The sequence below is a fragment of the Chlorocebus sabaeus genome, chromosome 3 (genome assembly GCF_047675955.1).
Source record: "Chlorocebus sabaeus isolate Y175 chromosome 3, mChlSab1.0.hap1, whole genome shotgun sequence".
NCBI lineage: Eukaryota > Metazoa > Chordata > Mammalia > Primates > Cercopithecidae > Chlorocebus > Chlorocebus sabaeus.
This window is the reverse complement of record NC_132906.1, coordinates 27,571,497-27,595,475: the sequence shown is the minus strand read 5'-3', so window position 1 is coordinate 27,595,475 and position 23,979 is coordinate 27,571,497. Positions and strand designations below refer to the sequence as shown.

At 38.2% G+C, this 23,979-nt stretch overlaps 1 protein-coding gene across 6 annotated transcripts in view; it reads left to right on the top strand.

Moving 5' to 3' along the window:
• The window catches only part of CAB39L (calcium binding protein 39 like), a 141,636-nt gene that overhangs the window by 75,378 nt on the left and 42,279 nt on the right, over positions 1-23,979 (top strand). For all 6 annotated transcript variants that reach the window (XM_037986682.2, XM_037986684.2, XM_037986681.2 and 3 more), the window contains 2 exons: positions 11,754-11,872; positions 21,378-21,546. In XM_037986682.2, coding sequence (XP_037842610.1) covers positions 11,754-11,872; positions 21,378-21,546 — 288 coding nt within the window. The remainder of the gene's footprint in view (positions 1-11,753; positions 11,873-21,377; positions 21,547-23,979) is intronic.

The following is a 23,979-nucleotide window of genomic DNA, read 5'->3' as shown; positions in this document are numbered from 1 at the left end:
TTAAGCCATTTTGTAGTCCTACATTTTGTAAATGTTTATCCTCTAACAATCTTTTTCTATTCCCTGGACCTGATTAAAGTGGTCCTTGGCCAGGCGCTGTGGCTCCCGTCTGTAATCCCAGCATTTTGGGAGACCTGAGGTCAGGGGTTCGAGACCAGCCTGGCCAATGTGGCAAAACCCCATCTGTACTAAAAATATAAAAATTAGCTCTGGTCATGGTGGCATGCACCTGTAATCCCAGCTACTTAGGAGGCGGAGGCAGGAGAATAGCTTGAACCCAGGAGGTGGAGGTTGCAGTGAGCCAAGATCGCACCATTGTACTCCAGCCTGGGCAACGAGAATGAAACTCCATCTCAAAAAAAAGACAAAGAAAAAAAAGTGGTTCTTTACCTTTGGTTTTATTACTGTAAAAATATAACAGAAATTGTAAAGCCTTAAAATACCAGCTTTGACTGTACTTCATACATTTAACAATTTGAAATGCTTACTATGCATGTCAGCCATTGATTTTATTTAATTATATTTGGTCTTGGTTTTATTTGATTGTTTATATATTTCGTGCTCATCACTGGACAAATTAAAGAATTTACAATCTCAGGTAGGGAAATACTATGTCATAGAAAATGGAATTTTATGTTATCATTACCCTATTGCCCTCCTAAAATTAATGAATATAAGCTTTAGAAGGCCTTTGTCCTAAAGAGGAATGTAATTTATGGGTGATTAAAAATGGCATTTGGCATCAGGCTCTTAATTAGATGTGAAACCTGTTAGTTATTTGTAATAAAATTAAGACAGTGACCATTAGTTTGATTGTACCAGACATTTTAAGGAATGTAATCTGCATGAGGATGAAGGCTGCTTGCGCTGTGTATAATGTGTTGTGTCTGCCCGCTCTCTGTCCTTTCTGGGGAATGCTCCCTCCTTCTCCACTCACATGGTTACCATGGGAACAACCATTTTGGGTGACATGACACCCTGGACAACACACAGCTGAATGACCTGCAAGTGGATATCTGACCAAAAGAGGGCCAGAGGCTTTCTGCAGGAATTCTGGAACTAGAACTGAGACAGAACCCCAGTATCTAGCCAGGTGCTAAAGATAGTAAAGATAGTTTTTCCATCAGTGGCCATATTTTTCACTATGTGGACTAAAGAAACAGAAGAAGCCAGCCTGCAGAGACAATAGAATGACAAAGATATTGGGACAGTGGGGTAGATAATCTCCCATATAAATTCCAACAGATAGATTTCATGTAATATGTAAATTTAATTATATTTAAATTTTTTTGAGAGCAACTTTGAGCTAGCTTGTACTTTCATTCCCTGTATCTTTCCCAATATGCATAAATTAGTTCAATTTGAATTTTAGTCCCCAGCAAGATCCCTCACTCATCCATTCAGTGGCCACCCCTCACCCTGCAGACTGTTCTGCCTCTCTACTTCTGCTACTGAAATTCAGCACAACCATTTGCTCCCACCCACCTCAACGCCCCCGCAACACACCAGCAAGAATAGAGAAGTCCATGACTTCAGTGGCTATAATTTTCATTTTTTAAAATTATGATACAATTTATAAATAGTAACATTCACCCTTTTTAGTGCACAGTTCTGTAATGAAGAACAGTTCCATACCCCAAAAAATTTTCCTATGCCGGCAGGGCGTGGTGGCTCATGCCTGTAATCCCAGCACTTTGGGAGGCCAAGGTGGGCAGATCACGAGGTCAGGAGATCAAGACCATCCTGGCCAACATGGTAAAACCCTGTCTCTACTAAAAATACAAAAATTAACCAGGTGTGGTGGTGTGTACCTGTAGTCCCAGCTACTTGGGAGGTTGAAGCAGGAGAATTGCTTGAACCTGGCAGGCGGAGGTTGCAGTGAGCTGAGATTGTGCCACTTCAGCCCAGGCAACAGAGCAAGACCTCGTCTCAAAAAAAAAAAAAAAAAAAAATTATCCTATGCCTCTTTGTAATCAGCTCCTTTTCCTGTCCCCAGCCTCTGGCAACCGTTGATCAGTTTTCAGTCCTTATATTTTCACCATTGCAAAAAGATTGGGTAAACAGAATGATATGTATGTAGCCTTTTCAGCCTGGCTTCTGTCCGCATAATGCATTTGAGATTCATCTGTGTCGTTGCCATGTATTAGGAGTCTGTGGCTTTTAGTTGCTGAGTAGTAGTCCATTGCATGGATGGACCACAGTTCATTTATCGATTCCCTACTTGTAGGGTATTTTACATATTTCCAGTTTCTAGCAATTACAAATAAAGCGGCCATAACCACTTATGTATATAGTATTTAGTGTGAACATAAGTTTTCATTTCACTTAGATAAATACCTAGGAGTAGGGCTGTTGGGGAATGTCAACTTTTTGCTTTGTTTTGTTGTTTTATTTTAGCCATTCTAATAAGGGTTTGTGATATCTCATTGTGATTTTAATTTGGATTTCCCTAATGACTAATGATGTTGAGCATCTTTTCATGTACATTTTTGCCACTATATCTCTTCTTTTATGAAGTATCTATTGAGATCTTTTGCCCCCTTTTACTTTTGTTGCTGAATTTTGAGAATTCTTTATATACTGTATAAAAGTCAATGGCTTATGTTTTAAAGTGGGTGTTTTCTAGTCTCTGCCTTCTTTTCTCGTTTCCCTTTTCTCATCTATGCTATCCATGAGGGATGCTCTTTTTCAGCAATTATTCTGGTTGCTGTGACTGCTGTTCACCACCTACTTCTTCCCTCCTTTTCTCTTTTCTTATTTGATTTTAGTTAATACTTCCATATATATCATTCATTCAGCAAATAATTGTGGAGCATTTCATGTTAAAGCTGACTTTTTTGAATTTGCCAGCAAACACAAGGGCTGCTTCTTCAGGTTTGGGATCTTATTGGTTACATTATATGTAACCTGAGAATTGCCAGCTAATTTTTGGCATTTTGGGTCATTTCTGGATGTTGCTTCTTTATTTTCAAAGTTACTTTGAGATTTTTTTTCTTTTTTTCTGGCCACTCCTGAGTCCAGGACTTGAGATCTGGCAACCTGTGGGTTGCAAAAAGCTGGTTTTGAAATAGTTAAGGTTTCACTCCAGTTAGATTTGGCATGACAAATTGAGAGCTACAAAGATTAACGTGTAACATAGAGATCATTATTCACCAGCTTGTACCTGTTTCAGTGTTCTGTAATCCTTTCTATTCTAATCCTTTCCTCTGTTTTGGGAATCGGTTCCTGGTAGCGGAACTTGTTTTTGTTATCCACAGGGGGCTTCCTTTGCCTTTGCACCCATTTGCTAATGAACTAGAAGAATGTTTTCCTATGTGTAAAAGTTGGATAGAGTTCTGTGGAGCTTCATTTCTACTGTTCACTGGAATGCTGTATGGAATGTTCTTGTGGCATTTCACTGGGAAGTATGAAAAACATGTTCGTATGACATTTCAAAGAGGGTTGATATTTATTCTGCAATATTACACTGTAGGGTCTAGAAATTTTGAACAAAACATGATTTCTTTCATTTTAAAACCAATTTATGCTTACAGCTATATCTTTTTTTATACAGCAAATATAGTCTTTAACATCAGTATAGTCTTTAACCATCAGTGGCATGATCTCAGCTCACTGCCACCTACACCTCCCACCTACACCTCTCAGGCTCAAGTGATCCTCCCACCTCAGCCTTCCAAATAGCTGGGGCTGTAGGCATATGCCACTACACCCAGCTAATTTTTGTATTTTTTTTTTTTTTTTTTTTGTAGAGATGGGTTTTCACCATGTTGCCAAGACTGATCTCAAACTCCTGGGGTTCAACTGATCCTCTAGCCTTGGCCTCTCAAAGTGCTAGAACTACAGGCATGAGCCACCATGCCCAGCCTATAAACATTTTTTCGTGTTTTTAAATTATGAGAGCAACTGATTTTGAAGTATCCTTTTCAATTGAAGATTCACTTCCTAATTGGTTTTTGTGTGAACATAAGTTTTCATTTCTCTGTGATAGATGCAAAGAGCACAATTGCTGTTATGGTTAGCTGCATGTTTAGCTGTTTCAGGAACTGCTAAAGTGTTTTCCAGATTGGCTATACTGTTTTACATTTCTACCACAATCTATGAGTACGGTTTCTCTTCATTCTTGCCAGCATTTGATGTTGTTGCTGTTTTTTACTGTAGCCATTTTGATAGGCATGTAGTAATAGTTCATTGTGGTTTTGATTTTCATTTCCCTAATGGCTAATGATGTTGAACATCTTTTATGTACTTGTTGCCATCTGTATATCCTCTTTGGTAAAATGTCTCTTCATGTCTTTTACCCATTTTCTCTTTTTTGTTTATTTTTATTTTATTTTTTAAGTAGAGATGGGATCTTGCTATGTTGCCCAGGCTACTCTCAAACTCCTGGCTCAAGCAATCTGCCTGCTTCAGCTTTCCAAAGTAATTTCATGCCTGGGATTATAGGCACGAGCCACCCCACCCCACCTTTTGTCCATTTTCTAGTTAGATTGTTTGTTTGTTTGAGGCAGGATCTTGGTCTGTTGCCCAGGCTGGAATTCAGTGGCACAATCTCAGTTCACTGCAGCTTCTGCCTCTAGGGCTCAAGCGATTCTCGTGCCTCAGCCTCCCGAGTAGCTGGGATTACAGGTATGCACCACCACACCCGGCTAATTTTTGTATTTTTAGTAGAGACAAGGTTTCACCATATTAGTCAGCCTGGTCTCAAACTCCTGACCTCAGGTGATCTGCCTGCCTTAGCCTCCCAAAACGCTGGGATTACGTGAGTGAGCCACCATGCCTGGCAGATTGCTTGTTTTTTATACTATTAAGTTTTTTGGGCTTTGGTTGGGGGGTTGGGTTTCGGAGAGAGGACATTTGGAGAGCATGGGTTGTCTTTTTTTTTAGACAGTTTTGCTCTTGTTGCCCAGGTTTGAGTGCAATGGCATGATCTCAGCCCACTGCAGCCTCTGCCTCCTGGGTTCAAGCGATTCCCTTCATCAGCCTCCTGAGTAGCTGGGATTACAGGTGCAGGCCACCACACCTGGCTAATTTTTGTATTTTTAGTAGAGACGGGATTTCACCATCTTAGCCATGCTGGTCTCGAACTCCTGACCTCGTGAGAGCATGGGTTTTTATTTATTTCCTTTTTCTCTTTTTAATTTTTGTGGGTACATAGTAGGCAGTGTATATGAGATATTTTAGTACAGGCATGTAATGTGTAATAACCACACCATGGAAATTTGGGTATCCATCCTCTCAAGCATTTATCCTTGGTGTTACTGGATCTTATTCATTGTTTCTATTGTTTTTTGTACCCATTAACCATCCCCATCCCCCATACACATACTCCCCTACTACCTTCCTAGCCTCTGGTAACCATGCTTCTATTCTTGATTTTCATGAGTTCATTTGTTTTAATTTTTAGATCCTACAAATAACTGAGAACATCTGATGTTTGTCTTTCTGTGCCTGGTTTATTTCACTTAACATAATGACTTCCAGTTCCATCCATGTTGTTGCAATGACAGAATCTCATTCCTTTTTATGGCTGAATGGTACTTTATTGTATATAGGTACCACATTTTCTTTATCCTCATTTTGTCATCTGTTTTTGGACACTTAGGTTGTTTCCAAATCTTGGCTATTGTGAACAATACTATTAACAAATATGGGAGTGTAAATATCTCTTTGATATACTGATTTCCTTTCTGTTGGGCATATACCTAAGAGTAGGATTGCTAAATTGTATGGTAGCTCTATTTGTAGTTTTTTTTTTTTTCTTTGAGATGGAATCTTGCTCTGTCATCCAGGCTGGAGTGCAGTGGCGCGATCTCGGCTCACTGCAAGCTCCTCCTCCCAGGTTCATGCCATTCTCCTGCCTCAGCCTCCCAAGTAGCTGGGATTACAGGTGCACGCCACTAGGCCCTGCTAATTTTTTTGTATTTTTAGTAGAGATGGGGTTTCACCGTGTTAGCTAGGATGGTCTCTATCTCCTGACCTTGTGATCCGCCTGCCTTGGCCTCCCAAAGTGCTGGGATTACGGGCTTGAGCCACCACACCCGGCCTCTATTTGTAGTTTTTTGAGGAACCTCCAAATTGTTCTCCATAGCAGTTGTACCAATTTACATTCCTACCAACAGCATATGAAGTTTTCCTTTTCCCCACATCCTCACCAGCAATAGTTGTTACCTGACATTTAGATAAAAGGCATTTTAACTGTGGTGAGATGATATCTCATTGTAGTTTTGATTTGCATTTCTCTGATAATCAGTGATGTTGACCACCTTTTCATAGAAGGCCTGTGTTCTGTAGGTTGTCTTTTCACTTTGTTGATTGTATCCTTCACTGTGCAGAACCTTTTAAATTTGATGTGGTCCCATTTGTCCATTTTTGCTTTGATTGCCTGTGCTTGTGGGGTTTTGCTCAAGAAGTTTTTGCCCAGACCAAGGTCGTGGAGAGTTTCCCCAATATTTTCTTTTAGTAGCTTCGTAGTTTCATAGATCTTAGATAAAAGTCTTTAATCCATTTTGATTTGATTTTTGTATGTGACAAGAAATAGGGGTCTAATTTCATTCTTCTGCGTATGAATATTCAGTTTTCTCTGCACGATTTGTTGAAGATTGTCTTTTCCCCTCAATGTATGTTCTCAGCATCTTTGTAAAAAATGAGTTCACAGGTGCGTAAATTTGTTTCTGGGTTCTTTGTTCTGTTCCATTGGTCTGTGTGTCTGTTTTTATGCCAGTACCATGCAGTTTTGGTTACTACGTAGCTCTGTAGTATAATTCAAAGTCAAGTCATGTGATTTCTTCAGTTTTGTTCTTTTTGCTCAGGAAGGTTTTGGCTATTCTGGGTTGTTTGTGGCTCCATGTAAATTTTGGATGTTTTTTTCTATTTCGATGAAGAATGTCGTTGGTACTTCGACAGGGATTGCACTGAATCTGTAGATTATGTTGGGTAGTATGAACATTTTAACAATATTGTTTCTTTCAATCCATGGACATGAATATCTTTCCTTCTTTGCATGTCCTCTTTAATTTCTTTCATCAGTTTTTTTATACTTTTCATATGGAGATTTTTTACTTCTTTGTTTAAGTTAATTTCTAGGTATTTATTTATTTGTTGCTATTATAAATGGGATTTCTTTTTTGATTTCTTTTTCAGCTTGTTCACTGTTAGCACATAGAAATGCTATTGATTTTTGTATGTTGATTTTTGTATCCTGCAACTTTATTGAATTTGCTCATCAATTCTAATAGTTTTTTTGTGGAGTCTTTAGTTTTTTCCAAATATAAGGTCATATCATCTGCAAACAAGGATAATTTGACTTTTCTCTTCCAATTTGGATATCCTTCATTTCATTCTCTTGTTTGATTGCTCTGGCTAAGACTTCCAATATTATGTTGAATAATGGTGGTAAAAGTTGTCATGTTCCAGATCTAAGATCTGCTACTGTTGTATTGGGATGTATCTCTCACTTTAGTTCTAATAATATTTGTTTTACATATCTGGATGCTCCAGTGTTTGGCGCATATATATTTACAATTGTTATATCCTCTTGCTGAACTGACCCCTTTGTTATTATATAATGGCTTACTTTGTCTCTTCTTACAGTTTTTATCTTGAAATCTGTTTTGTCTGATGTAAGTATAGCTATTCCTCCTCAGTTTTGTTTGTTTGTTTCATTTCATTTTCATTAGCTATTTCATTAGCATGGAATATCTTTTTCCATGTCTTTATTTTCATTCCATGTGTATCTTCATAGGTGAAGTGTGTTTCTTGTAGGCAACAGATCATCTGGGTCTTGTTTTTTTCATCCATTCAACCACTCTATGTCTTTTTTTTTTTTTTTGAGACAGGGTCTCACTCTGTCATCCAGGCTGGAGTGCAGTAGCACAGTCATAGCTCACTGAACCATTGACCTCCTGGGCTCAGGTGATCGTTACACCTCAGCCTCCCAAATAGCCACTCTGTGTCTTTTGATTGCAGACTTTAGTCCATTTACATACAATGTTATTACTAGTAACAAGTAATAACAAGTAGGGGCTTACTCCTGCCATTTTGTTATTTGTTTTCTGGTTGTTTTTTATTGTTTCTTCCTTCTTTTCTTCCATTCTGTCTTTCTTTTAGTGAATGTGATTTTCTCTGGTGGTGTGCTTTAATTTCTTGGTTTTTATTTTTTGTGTATCCATTGTATGTTTTTTTTATTTGAGGTTACCATGAGGCATGCATATACCATCTTATAACCCATTGTTTTAAGTTGATGACAACTTAATACTAATTACATAAAGAAATGCACAGAAAGAAAACTAATAAGAGCCCTACACCTTAACTTCCTCCCCTGCTTTTTAACTTTTTGTTGTTTCTCTTTATGTCTTATTATACTGTTTATATCTTGAAAAGTTGTTAATATTTTTGGTTGGTTCATCATTTAGTCTTTCTCCTTAAGACAAGAGTAGTTTACACACAACCATTACAGTGTTATACTATTCTGTGTTTTTCTATGTGCTTCCTATTTCCAGTGGATTTTATACCTTCAGATGATTTCTTCTTGCTCATTAACATCCTTTTCTTTCACATTGGAGAACTACCTTTGGCATTTCTTGTAGGATGGGTCTAGTATTGATCAAATCCCTCAGCTTTTGTTTGTCTGGGAAAGTCTTTAATTCTCCTTCGTGCCTGAAGGGTATTTTCACCAGATATACTATTCTAGGGTAAAGGATTTGTTTCCTTCAGCACATTAAATATGTCATGCCACTCTCTCCTGGCCTGTAAGGTTTCCACTGAAAAGTCTGCTGCCAGATGTATTGCAGCTCCATTGTATGTTATTTGTTTCTTTTCAACTGCTGCTTTTAGGATTTTTTTTATTTTTTATTTTTTATTTTTTTTTTATGTTGGGAGTTTGAATTAAATGCTTTGAAGTAGTCTTCTTTGGTTTAGGTCTGCTTGGTGTTCTATAACCTTCTTATATTTGAATATTCATATCTTTCTCTAGGTTTGGGAAGTTCTCGGATATTATCTCTTAGAGTAAGTTTTTTACCCCTATCTCTTTTTCTACCTCCTCTTTAAGGTCAGAAAGTCTTAGATTTGCCTTTTTTAGACTATTCCCTAGATATCGTAGGCATTCTTCATTGGTTTTTATTCTTTTTTCTTTTGTCTCCTCTAACTGCATGTTTTCAGATAGCCTGTCTGCAAGCCACTAATTCTTTCTTCTGCTTAATCAATTCTGTCATTAAGAGGCTCTGATGCATTCTTCAGTATGTCAATTGCATTTTCAACTCTAGAATTTCTACTTGATTATTTTTAATTATTTCAATCTCTGTATTAAATTTATGATAGAATTCTGAATTCTTTCTCTGTGTTATCTTGAATTTCTTTGAGTTTCCTCAAAACAGTGATTTTGAATTCTCTGTCTGAAAAGTCATGCATCTCTGTTCTCCCAGGATTGGTCCCTGGTGTCTTATTTAGTTCAATTGCTAAGGTCATATTTTCTTGGATGGTGTTAGTGCTTGTAGATATTTATCAGGATCTGACAGGACAGTGAGATCTAGGCAATCTCATTAATCCTTAATTTCCTTATTTATAATATATATATATACATATTTACATTTGTACATTTTATAAAACATATATTATAAATCCTTACTTTCCTTTTTATAATACGTATAAGGTTGTTGTATGCATGCCAGAAAAAAATTAACAAAAAGAATATGAAATTAAAAAAAATAAGGTTGTTGTGGAAATTGGATAATACCTGTGAAGCTCTTAGCATAAGTGCCTGGCAAAGAGTAAGCACTCAGTATTTGCTGCTGTGAAGGTGGAGGTATAGGTAGTAGGGAAGAGGAGGTACTGATCAATGTGGCAAAGGACATGGTTGTAGTACAGAGAGTGGCATTCATCCCAGGGGAGAATACCCCTGAACTGAATCTTAAAGAACTACAGAGTTCATGAAAAAAGGAAGAGCATCAACAAAGATATAGAACCATAAAATGTTGTGTATATGTGGTGCAGCAATTTGGTGCTAATAGAACTTGATGTAGGAATTGGAAATGATAGCTGATGAGACTGGAAAAGTTGGCCACTGTCAAGTCATTGAAGGTATTGGACTTTTTTCTTTCTTTCTTTCTTTTTGTGACACAAAGTCTTGTTCTGTTGCCTAGGCTGGAGTGCAGTGGCACGATCTTGGCTCACTGTAACCTCTGCCTCCCAGGTTCAAGCGATTCTTCTGCCTCAGCCTCCCAAGTTGCTGGGACTACAGGTGTGCACCACCACAGTTGGTTAAATTTTGTATTTTTACTAGAGATGGGGTTTCACCATATTGGTCAGGCTAGTCTTGAACTCCTGACCTCCTGATCTGCCCCCCTCAGCTTCCCAAAGTGCTAAAATTACAGGCGTGAGCCACTGCGCCTGGCCTTTTTGTATTGGACTTTTTTCTAAGCAAAAGGGAGACATTGAAGAGTTTAAGGAGAGAGATGGCATGGTCATATTTGCATTTCTAGCTAGCTCACTCTGATAGGGTGAGGATGCTTTGAAGTAGAGACAGTAACTGAAGCAAGCTATTTAATAGTTCATTTGAGAGATGACGGCCAGAACTAGGGCCATACTGATTGAGAATGCAATGTCATTGTATTACTATGTTCTCACACTGCTGTAAGGAAATACCTGAGACTGGGTAATTTATAAAGGAAAGAGGTTTAATTGACTCACAGTTCCACACTGCTGGGGAGGCCTCAGGAAACTTACAATCATAGTGGAAGGGGAAGCAGGCACAGACCTTCACATGGCAGCAGGAGAAAGAAGAGTGAACGAACAATGGGGAAAGAGCCCCTTATAAAACCATCAGATCAAGTGAGAACTGATTCACTATCATGAGAACAGCATGGGGGAAACCACTCCCATGATCCAATCACCTCCCACCAGGTCCTGCCCTCCACACGTAGGGATTATGGGGATTACAATTCATGATGAGATTTGGGTGAGGACACAGAGCCAAACCATATCAGTCGTTCTTGTACATATTTTTCATATAGTAAACTCAGGTCCAGTCCAAGATTTCTTTTGAAAAACCAGGCTAGACAGGTTGTAAGGTATATGAGAGTGCAGGTCTTGTCCATGAGGACTCTAAGAAGCCCTATCCATGATTGCGTATCTGGTTCCTCTGTCTCACTGATTCAGTGATCTCTTCTATTCCTGTAGGCCAGATATGATTTGTTATGATCACCTAGATCAAATACTTCCACCTAATGGAAAACCCACCTTTTTTTTTTAAGTCAAGGCACTAGGGTGAAGAAGAGTGAATAAAGTGATAACTTGAAGGCAAAAAATACTAGAAAGTAGATCAAAGAAAAAGGAATTTGATTTTAACCTACATTTTACTAAAATCTTATTTTCTTCATCTATTTTCCTTCCTTATTCATGAAGTTTTAAAAATGATAATCATAATTTTTTTCTTGCATAAAGGTAGACAGTGAAAAAACAAAGAATTCAGTTCTGTTGTATTCACTTTATGTCCTTCTGTGCTCTGTGGGAAATGGACTTCCAGTTGGTCAAATTTCCCCCAGCACAAATCCTGCGGCAAGGAGCTGCATCCATTTTGTAGACTGTGTTTGCATGCACAGCTTGTTAGGGGTCTATGGGAAGAGTAAGTTAACGTTTTTTGCATATTGGAAAGGATGGTACCATTTCTGTGTGTGTATGTGTGTAAGTATATATTCCACATACTATACAATTCATTCATTTAGAGTGTACAGTTTAATTGCTGTTTGTTTCTTTAACAGGGAAAAAAAGATGTGACCCAGGTATTTAACAACATCCTGAGAAGACAGATAGGCACTCGGAGTCCTACTGTGGAGTATATTAGTGCTCATCCTCATATCCTGTTTATGCTCCTCAAAGGGTAGGTACATGGCTTCCTTTCAAGTAGGGCAAAGTTTTTAATTGTTGTTGAAAGTACATAGCATTAATCTCATTTGAGATATGATTAGTTCCCTTTTAGAACTGCAGTCAAGGTATTTGTCTTGCGTGAGGTCAGCCCTCTAGATCTGTCTCTGTGATTACTTAGGCTGCAGCAAAATCCTTTCTTTGCACCTTAATGTTTCTAAATGTTATGTTGCCATTTACTGTCTTCCTTTCCTCCACAGTTCTGCTATTTCTGTCTCTTCCTATTACAGTATTGCTTATGCTTCCCTATCTGCCCTATTCGTAGCTGCCCACTTACCCTTTTCCTGACTGCTTGAGACTGAATGCCGTCAATATACACACAAGCACACACATATATATTCTGCTTCTGGGAACTGAAATACAGATATGAGAGTTTTTCCAGTAGCTAGCATCTGCCAAGGTGAATGTATGTGGGTCTACGGGGAAGCCATAAAAATGAAGTTGAGCTAGGTAATAGAATCCCTGGTTATTATTTTTATGTACACTTATTTATAAATGTTTCTTGGGCATTTGGGGGCTACTCTGAATCATAATGACTGGAGATCTGGGTGTAGCAAAGCTTGAGGACAGCAGACCATCTTCTTCTTCCCCTCATCGTTCTACTCCACTATCTTAAACCAGCACATCTCTTTATTTTATTATATTCCTGTTTTCAATCCTGCTGTTTCATACCTAGTCCATCTCACCTGTGTTCATTTTCTCTCTTGTACATTTTAAATATTTAATTGTATCAAAATAATACATTGTTTAAAAATCAGATATATCAATAAATAGTTCTTTGCCTCTTTCTTTTTTCTTTCTTTCATATATATGTGTATGTGTAGTGTGTGTGTGTGTGTGTATATATATATATATTTTTTTAAGACAGTGTCTTACTCTGTTGCCCAGGCTGGAGTGCAGTGGTGCAATCTCGGCTCACTGCAACCTCTGCCTCCGGGGTTCAAGCAATTCTCCTGCCTCAGCCTCCTGGGTAGCTGGGATTACAGGTGCCCACCACCACGCACGACTAATTTTTGTATTTTTAGTAGAGACAGGGTTTCACTATTTGGTCAGGCTGGTCTCGACCTCCTGACCTCAAGTGATCTGCCTGCCTCAGCCTCCCAAAATGGCAGAGTTACAGGTGTGAGTCACTGCGCCTGGCCTCTTTGCCTCTTTCTTCTCCATTTTTCAGTCCTATTACCCAAAGACAACCACTTTTATCTTTTTTATTTGTTCATTTGTTTATTTGTTCATCATTGTTTTCATCATATATTTACCTCTGTGTTACAAATAATGGGCTTCTACTAATTTTTCATTTATCAATTTTAAGCAGTATCTTTGACAAGATAAACTAGGTGATAGTCTTTTTACTGCCACTATTATTCTATTTCCTTTCCTTTATCTTCCTAATAAACTTTATCATAATTTTAAATTTTAATAATCACATTTAGATTATTATGACTGTGTAGTTATTATTTATTAGTGAGCAAAGTAGTATACTGTGATTACTTTGGTTTTGCATACAAAATAATTGTTTTACTGGAGAATTGTTTCTTCAGTTCTGGAAAGGGAAAGATCCTTGTATCATGTATTAGTTAGGGGATGCAAAGCCTCTATAACACATAGACCCCAAAGTGAAGTGGCCTCACAGCAAGTTAAGTATATTTCTCATGTAATAGTGCAGAGCAGATGTTCTAGTTCATCAGGGGGTTCTGTCATCTTCAGCATGTGCTATCTAAGATCACTTTGTTCATTGCCATTTCAACCCACAGAAAGGTGAAAGTATATAAGAGATTTTATGTGTTTAGAGAATGACAAGAATTCTGGTGTGACTAGAGCTCTGTGTGAGTCAGAGGGAAGGGTGCAGTATGAGGTTGGAAAGACTGAGACCAGATTATGAAGAGCTTTCCAAGTCCTACTAGGGAGTTTGAATGTCATTCTGTAGGCAACATGGAGTCATCCAGGGACTAGACATGAGGAGTTCTGGTGGCAACGTAGAAAATGGCATGGGGTGGGAGGCTGAGATTCCAGCTTGGAAGAGTCTAGGGAAAAGATTATCAACAGAACTTTAATGGAGATACTGAGAATGAAGAGAATGGGTATTTGAAAACATTTCCATTTCTTTCTAATTCAAAAGTAATACATGGTTATTATTTAAAAACTAAAACATTTGAGAAATGTATAATAGAAAAAGAAAGTGCATCCCATAATCTTTCCATAAGAAATCATTATTGACAATTTGGGGACTACACCTCTGGTTTTAATTCTCTATTACAATGGTTATCCCTCTGTTTTTCAACCCAAACTTTTAACTCATTCCTTCACATCCTGTTTTGTATAAACCATTTACTCATTGTTTGCTACGTGCCAGCTATTGTAATGTTTTACTTATGTTATTTTGTTTACTTTCCAAATACTATGAGGACTACTTATTATTATTATTATTATTATTATTATTATTGTTACCATTTTACAGATGAGGAAACTGAAACTCAGAGAGAGTAAGGATATTGCTCAAGATTATACAGCTAATACATGACAGAGCCTCGTTTTCCATGCAGATCTGACACTAAATCCCATGTTCCTTTCCATTAATATACCTTCCATTAAGAAGATTCAAGGACCATTCAAACGTGAAGGGAGAGGGAATTGTTGATGCTCTTGAGGACAGGGTAGTGGAACAGTTGTACCATAATCAGTTTTACCTGTTACCATTTTCTTTCTTTTTTTTTTTTTTTTGAGATGGAGTCTCGCTCTGTCACCCAGGCTGGAGTGCAGTGTTGCGATCTTGGCTCACTGCAAGCTCTGCCTCTGGCGTTCTAGCAATTCTCCTGCCTCAACCTCCTAAGTAGCTGGGACTACAGGTGCGTGCCACCACGCCTGGCTAATTTTTTGTATTTTTAGTAGAGACAAGGTTTCACCTTGTTAGCCAGATGGTCTCAATCTCCTGACCTTGTGATCTGCCTGCCTTAGCCTCCCAAAGTGCTGGGATTACAGGCATGAGCCACCACACCCAGCCCCTGTTACCATTTTCTAATTTAGCACTGAATGCTAGAGATTTAGCCCTTCTTAAAAGTCAGGATTTTTACTGAATTGTCTCTTGTGAAGTCACTTTAAAACCTAGGACATAACTTGATTGGTACATTTATACATCAAACAATAATATTAAATGAGAATATGATAGTAACATTCTATATAGAACCTAAGTTTAACCACAAAGAATATAAGACAAAAAGCAATTGATAGTTGTCTATCAAAGAGAATTATCTGGATATGTGGTATTAAACATGGTAGAAAGGATTTGGAACCCAAGTTTTATGAAAAGATTATAAATAAGGACTTGCTCACTCTAAATGAATTTGTCTTCTGGCTCAGGCAAATGACATTCCAGGGTACTGAGAGAACTTGAGAATGAGGTCACTGAACAGCTCTAGTGATCCATAAAGAACTGTGGCCAGTATGTTCCAGAAGGCTGATGTTAAAATCATAAATTTCTCCCAATTATCCGTTTTTTTAAGTTTACTATAAAAATTTTTAAGCAGTTTTGTTTTGGCAATTATTTTATAGATGGTGCTATGTAGTTCATGTTTCATCACATCAGGAGAGGTACTTTTAGTAATACTAAGACCGAGCAATGGGTTCAGATGGTGACAGTCTAATCCACTATAAAGTTTCCCATCGACCTTAAACTTGTTTTACCATCCATTGATGAACATTGCCTGATTCTGTCATTTCACTAGAGGTGACAAAAAGGTAATTTTGAATTCTGTCATTTCTTTTGTATATTTTATTGGATAAAGTAGTTTTATAGAGAATACTGTCATTCACCCACCACAGCTTCAGGTGTTAGAATACTCTGAAGTACAGTTCATACCAGAGAGGCAGAATAAATGCTCAATTCTTTTCTTTTAATTATCATTTTAGAGAAAAATAAGATATCCTAGGAACTTTCATTGGTGTCTAATGAGTTATTTCCCTTCCTCCCCCTGCCTTTATATATGTTTGTGTGTATAAATATATATATATTTATATATGTACACAGACACACACACTCTTCCAGTATCTGATTAACTAATGGATTGAATGTTTTCTATATGTCTTATTTAGTTCTACACATTTTTTTAAATGCTCAGTTGACCATCTGTGGCCCCTTCTAGGTGATATCTCTTAACACATCTCTAAAATAGTTTGTGAGAGCTTCCTTGCTTTCTGGTGTAACAAGATATGCCACCCAACTTGTACATCTGCTGACAAAGACCTGAAATTTCTACCAAGGATGTTGGTTATTTTTAGAGAAGAATGGTTCTTAGAGACTACAATCTGGATGCTAGGGGTGCTCATTGACACTGGATTGTTATTGCTTCTAGGCCTTTTTGGTAGACAGAATTAACGCATTATTTTATTTATTTATTGAGACAGGGTCTTGCTGTGTTGCTTGTACTAGAATGTAGTGCTGTGATCACAGCTCACTATAGTCTCACTTAGGCTCAAGTGATCCTCCTAACTCAGCCTCCCAAATAGCTGGAACTACAAGTGCATGCCACCACACTTAGCTAATTAATTTTTTTTTTTTTTTTCTTAGAAACAGGGTCCCACTATGTTGCCCAGGCTGGTCTCAAACTCCTGGGCTCAAGCAATCCTCCTGCCTCAGCCTCCCAAAGTGCTGGGATTATAGGCATGAACCACTATGCCTGGCCTAACTCATTTTTAGTCAGCAAATGTTTCTAGATTAGAAACATAACTTCTTGACTATATTGAAGAGGCCAAGTGTTTGTTGAATGGCATTTTACAAAAGTTTTCCAGGTATTTCCTGGCCTTGTTTACTTCTAGCAATAATCACAAAAGTCATTTTTCCCCTTACATAATGTAATCTTTGTTCTTAAATTGAAATATTCTTGCACAAGATCATTCTTCTAACCATTTTTTGTGTAATGATTACTGTAGCTCACTGCTAACTGAGACCATTGCTCTTATATTTTGGCTTTCATTGAATTTGAGAGAGACCTTTCATTATGCTGTCATTATTTGATGGGCATGCCTAGATAGTTGTGTGCCTTCTCCACACTGACACAGTTCATTATAGTCCAGACTATATGATCCAAATTACAGATCAACAGGGAAGATATGATTCAATTCTATAAAGCAGTGATTCAGCATTCATCAGATTAACCTTTAGCCATTGTGGGAAATGCAATAATTAGGCAGGATCCTTGCCATCAGGAAGCTTATCTATGAGTAGAGTAGATTAGGTGAGTTAAATATTGATTCTTTACCAGACCTAAGGATATTAATGTTAGTGGGATTTGAAACTTAACATATGCTTATCTTTTGGAGCATTTCTTTCTATAGCAAGCGATAACCTATCAAAAGTCAATATACTAGAGGGTAGTCAGGTAGAAATGATCTGTGTGAATTATAAATCCCTTGAAGAGTACTGAGGAGAGTTGGGATTCCCTTTATATCTCTGTATATCCTTATGTATTTCTAACTTTAAGAAGTTGTAATCTCAGAATGACAGATGTCAAACTGCTGGGATGAAATGACAAGTGTGCTGATCCAGAGGAGTCTTGGTTTTTTAAAACATTCTTTTGTTTCTCCAGAATAAACTCTCAGTGCATCACAGATGGTTTCAATAAGCTTCACGAAATGAAAGGAAAAAGAGAACTAATTATACCCAAAAGTTGGAGTGGAAACTTTTTATAGATGGTCTTAGTTTGGAAATTGAATTAAGAAATGAGAAAATGTTGGCCAGAGATGATGCATATTTTGTATAAGTCAGAGTTTGACTCTCATTAGAGTAGTATTAAGACATTTCTTCAGTTTGAGGTTCATTAAATTCATTATATGCATGCTTTGTGAACAACATTATACTAGGCACTCTTTGGAGACTGGGGTAGGGGCAGGAGAAAGTAGCAATCAATGACATAGACACCAAATGGAGATGGGGATAGGGGAGGAGAGGAGAAGGTAACAGGATAAGTAAAGCATAGCCCCAACAATTAAATTGATTGTCATGAAGTGAAGAAAATAGGCCTATAGCAATTTACTGCCGTATAACATAATACCGAATGAAAAAAGTGTTAAAGAGAAATTACAGACAAGCTGCTGTATGAGTGTGAAGGGCAGAGAGAATAATCCTGAATCGTAGTGAGTAAGAAAGGCTTCAAGGGGGAGGTGGCATTTGAACCAAGCCTTGAAAGACGAGAAGCATCTCAGTCATGGGAATGTAAGGAGAAGGGCATTTCAATTGAGGGAATGAGGGGCTCCAGGGAAGTAACGAATGTGATGGGAGATGAAACTGAAAAGTTAAGGTTAGGGCCAAATTACAAAAGTCCACACATATCTTACTAATCAATAAATCTGGATTTTAATTGTCCTTCCCTTAGATTCTTTCTCTAGGCCAACAGCCTTTATTTTATACTCTCTTGAGTACTCTATCAATAAATGACAGCGCTTTTCTCCTTTACATTTCAGAACATATACCCCTCTTTACAACATCTTTAATAAGACCCCACCTGATAACTGTTCCTTGTGAGCCAGTAGCCTGAGTTTCAGGTTTTTCTATTAAGAGAAATTACAGGCCGGGCGCGGTGGCTCAAGCCTGTAATCCCAGCACTTTGGGAGGCCGAGACGGGCGGATCACAAGGTCAGGAGATCGAGACCATCCTGGCTAACACGATGAAACCCCGTCTCTACTAAAAAATACCAAAAAAAACTAGCCGGGCGAGGTGGCAGGCGCCTATAGTCCCAGCTACTTGGGAGGCTGAGGCAGGAGAATGGTGTAAACCTGGGAAGTGGAGCTTGCAGTGAGCTGAGATCCGGCCACTGCACTCCAGCCTGGGCGACAGGGCGAGACTCCGTCTCAAAAAAAAAAAAAAAAAAAAAAGAGAAATTACTAGCACTATAAATTGGCATTGCTTATATGCTACAAAGAATCATGACTATCTGAATATATTAGCATTTAATGTTACTGCGAGTTATTCAGGAAATATTCAAATAATATTTGTGAATATCATTCAGCATAAACAGGACAAAAATGAATAAATACCACCCTGGTATCTTTGTTTGCTGTTTCTTCTACTAATATTTGTAAATTTGATATTGGAAAGTAGTCTGTTTCCTCAATTCAATCTTTATTCTTGAATCTGTCTTTCATGAAAATTCTATAATCTTATAAAGAATAGTTCATTACTTATTGTTCAACAAAATGTTGTTGCTAGTAGTTGATGAGTAATAAAATATCTTAAAGTTTTATAGTACCATAAAAGTATCATAAAAACTAGTATTCAGTTGAAATGGTCAATGATATCTCTTTAAAAATATGGTCAAATTTTATTTTATTTTTATATTTTTTGGAGACAGAGTCTCACTTAACTTTCCAGGGTCAAGCAATCCTCCCTCCTCAGCTTCCTGAGTAGCTGGGACTACAGGTGTGTGCCACCATGCCCAGCTAATTTTTTTAGTTTTTGTAAAGTCAGGGTCTCAGCTAATTTTTTTATTTTTTAATTTTTTGTAAAGTCAACCTTGTTGGCCAGGCTGGTCTCGAACTCCTGAGCTTAAGCAGTCCATCCACCTCAGCCTCCCAAAGTGCTGGGAGTATTGGAGTGAGCAGTCATGCCCCACCAGATTTTTTGGGGGGTGGCCCTATACTCTGCTCACTTCCCAGTGTATCACAACTATATCTTTCTTTGTTCTATTCTTTCTATATTTATCACACAATTGTCAACTGTATTATTTCAATACAGGGCTTGTTGTACTTGGGCTAAGCATTATTCATTTTCTTAAAATCTTATCACACACTAGAATATATCTTAAATTTACTTAGAGATTGAATTTGACTTTGAGAGATTGTTGTTGTGTTAGAAATGGAACCAATCTAGTATGCCAGTCCTGAATTGTTTCACACAGTAGATGTTTTGTTTGTCTAACATATTTTTTGCTGTGAGCCATGATTCCACTTAGGATTTAAGTGAGTCAATCAATCCACACCTATTGCATGCAAATCATATATTTATATAGGTCTCCCCTATTTTTTTCCTAAACTCCAGATAGGTGTATCCTACTGCCAAGGAGACACTTCTACTTAGATATCAGCCATCTCAAAACTAATGTGGTCAACCACAAACTCTTAATTTCTTTCTTTCTTTTTTTTTTTTTTTGAGATGGAGTCTTGCTCTATGGCCCAGGCTGGAGTGCAGTGGCCGGATCTCAGCTCACTGCAAGCTCTGCCTCCCGGGTTTACGCCATTCTCCTGCCTCAGCCTCCCGAGTAGCTGGGACTACAGGCACCCACCACCTTGCCCAGCTAGTTTTTTGTATTTTTTAGTAGAGACGGGGTTTCACCATGTTAGCCAGGATGGTCTCGATTTCCTGACCTTGTGATCCACCCGTCTCGGCCTCCCAAAGTGCTGGGATTACAGGCTTGAGCCACCGCGCCCGGCCTAAACTCTTAATTTCTTTACTAACTTGTTCCTCTACTAGTTTATTCATCTTAATAAATAGCACCACCACCCACCCAGTGATTCAAGTCAAAAACATAGGAATCATTCTTGAATTCCTGGTTTCCAAATTTATTCCCTCACCCAAGTCCAGCTACATCATCAGCAAGTCCTGTTGACTCTTCCTCCAAACAGTATCCATCACCTGCCCACAGTCCTCTGTTCTGCTCCTGCCACCCCAGGCCAAGCCCCTGTCCCCTCTCCTGGGTTCTGCTCCCATTCTTATATATCTCCTGCTGTTTTACAGATATTCTCAACAAGAAGCCAGAGTGATCTTTTTAAATCATAAGTTAGCCTTGTCGATTTCTTGCTTTAAACTCTCCAAAGGCTTCACATTACACTTAAAATAAAACCACACTGCTTACCTTAGCTGACAAAGCTGTATCTGATCTGGCCCCTGCCCTTCTCTCCACCCTTGCCTCATTTCACACCACTCACGGTTCTTCCCCTACAATCAAATCATGCAGGCCTTATTTCTCCTTCTCTGTTTCGCTAAGCCTGTTCTTGCCATGGAGCCTTTGCACAGTTACTTCCCTTTGCCTGGAACATTTTGCCCTTTACTTTAGTCTGAAGTAAAGTAACTTAAGTAGTCACTCACACACACACACACACACACACACACACACACACAATTAAGTAGTCACCTTTATAATGTGGCGTATTTCATTGTCATCAGTTTTCACAGCACTTCTCAATATATGAAATTATCTTTTCATTGTTTACATTCTGCCTCATCCCCCCTACCCCCAGCTGTCACCACGTTCATATTTGAGTGTATCTGAGTGTTTCAGAATACACTCAAATTCCAGAATATGTCTGGAATAGTGCCAGGCACATAGTAGATCTTCAGAGCGTATTGAATGAACCGTGACAAGTGGTATGTGTGTTTCCATTAACAGCAGTATTGAAATGGTTCTTTTGATGCTATTAATATTATTTTAATAGGATAACAGAATTCTCTATTTCTCTCTTGTTTACGCTTTAGATATGAAGCCCCACAGATTGCCTTACGTTGTGGGATTATGCTGAGAGAATGTATTCGACATGAACCGCTTGCCAAAATCATCCTCTTTTCTAATCAATTCAGAGATTTCTTTAAGTATGTGGAGTTGTCAACATTTGATATTGCTTCAGATGCCTTTGCTACTTTTAAGGTAATTTTTTTTTCCAAATCAGCTAGGTCAATTTATAGTCACTTGGCCTCTGAAGAGGCAATTTAATTTTAAAAAGCAAGAAATTTTATTTCCTAGCCCTCAGCGTAGCCAGCCTTGTATGATGTGGATCATAAGAGGCATCTGTAAATAGAATGCAGCTCATGAGGCCAGTCTGTCCTATTGCAGGAAAACAGCTCAAACTATTTGTCACAAGCTCACATGGACTGAATTCCAGTATATACGGTTACGTGGCAAGAGGAATATGTAGCGCTCTGTGTGTGGCGTGCTGCCATTTATGTTAAAAACAGATTACGGGGCTTAAGCTTCCACTTAAGGTATATATGCACTGAATACCTCTGCAAGGATGCATAGGAAACAGCAACAGTGATTAATTCTGGGGAAAGGAACTAGGTAGTGAGGGGAGATGGAGAATTACATCTTTGAATGTGAAGGACATCATGTTATTTTATGAATGTAATTTTTAAATGTCCACATGGTGAAACAATAAATTATACTGTCGTTTTTTCATAATCATCTATAGTCTAATCATGTATTATCTACTTTGTCACTATGCAGGAAATCATAGGATGCAGTATATTCACATTGTTAGGTAACCAACTACCAGAACTTTTTTATTTTGAAAAATTCAAACTCTACCTCTATACTTATTAAACAATAACTCCCCATTTCCTCCTCCCTCCAGCACCTGACAACCATTTTACTTTTGGTTTCTGTGTTTTATCATAAAAAAAAAAATACTCAGAGAATATATCAGAAAAGAGTGCAGCTAATTTGCAGACAAACATACCAAAACTTATTCATTTAATGAGTGATGTTACATTCAAGGTTTCTATTTTAGAAAACCAGTTACTTAGGCTTATCATCCTGCTATTATTTAACATATATTGAAGTTGATATCAATGTGTATTACGTGCTCATTTTTCAGTAATGGCAAACTTTTATCTTTCAAGGACAGATAAAAGTTTTGGAAACAAAAGCCTATTTGACATTCCGTTTAGTGTATAAAGTGGGTGATCAAGTTAGCTAGAATTATTTTGGGGGGATAATAATGATAATAAAAATAATTTTAAGATATAAATAGAAATAAAATAGATATGATTTTCTTCAATGTCTACCAAATCAGCTCTGAAGCCATTTTAGAAGAGAAGTTCAAAAAATGTTATAAACTGTCAATGTAACAACATCATTGAAAAAAACAGGTTTTCAGGTCGAAAAAGTAGATAAGACTCATTTAAATGTATATATATGTATTCAGATTCATTTCTTTAAAAGCATTTTAGCAATTTAATTGTTCTATCTACATAACTCCAAATTAATTTATACTTTTTTCAGGATATAGATATGTAACTTTTTTACAAGTTTTCTTAATTGTAATCCATGTATGAATTTTTATTTTTTATATATTATCTTAAATATGTATTTCAATAATATTGATATAGTCCATATACTAATATTAATACATATTCCAATCTTATTACTTTATGAACAGTGATTAAAAGTTGCCTATGACTTAGATGATAAATAGTTCTTTTAAATAGCTCTCCAGAGGTGGAAAAAGGGGAAAGCAGTGGTTTGCTGTGCTGAAAACTGCCTATTATCTGCAGACTAGGAAGTTACCCAGCCTGTTCTAAGAAGGTGCCATAAGTCTGTTGAAAGGTATATTAGCTCACATGGTCACAGAAAGTGTGAGAGAGTGTCAGAGAGTGGTAAAGGGCAGGAGATGTCAGTGGGGCAGAAGGAAGCTGGGACTTAGGGAGAAGAATGCCTGGCAGAGGTGAGGGATGGGGCGTGGTCTCCGTGGAGGCGGAGCCTGCAGCTGGGCCGTCAGAGGGATTTGTTGTGTTGGAGAAGACCAAAGAGTGGTGGGTGGTTAAGGGAGAGGCGGGTCCTGACAGCGGCCTGGGACACGATCTGTAAAGGCAACCAGGCCATCTCTGGAAATACAGGGAGCGAAGGAAAATCTAATCGACAAGAACTCTGGAGGGAGAATACTGTTTGATAATGATGGGAATATTTGGAAGCCACTTGGGGTGGGCTGGGGGTGGATTCCAGGGTAGGCTTAAGCAACAGCAGCTGGTTGTTAACAGCTGCCTAGAAGCAGGGTGAGCCCAGTTAACTGTGGCACTTTTTGAGACAAGGCCTCACTCCCTCACCTAGGCTGGATTGCAGTGGTGCAATCTCAGCTCATTGCAGCCTCGACCTCCCAGGCTCTCGTGATCCTCCTACATCAGCCTCCCAGGTAATTGGGACCACAGGCGCATACCACCATGCCTGGCTAATTTTTGCATTTTTAGTAGAGATGGGGTTTTGCCCTGTTGGCCAGGCTGGCCTCGAACTCCTGACCTCAAGCCATCCGCCTGCCTTGGCCCCTGCAAAGTGCCAGGATTACAGATGTGAGCCACTGTGCCAGGC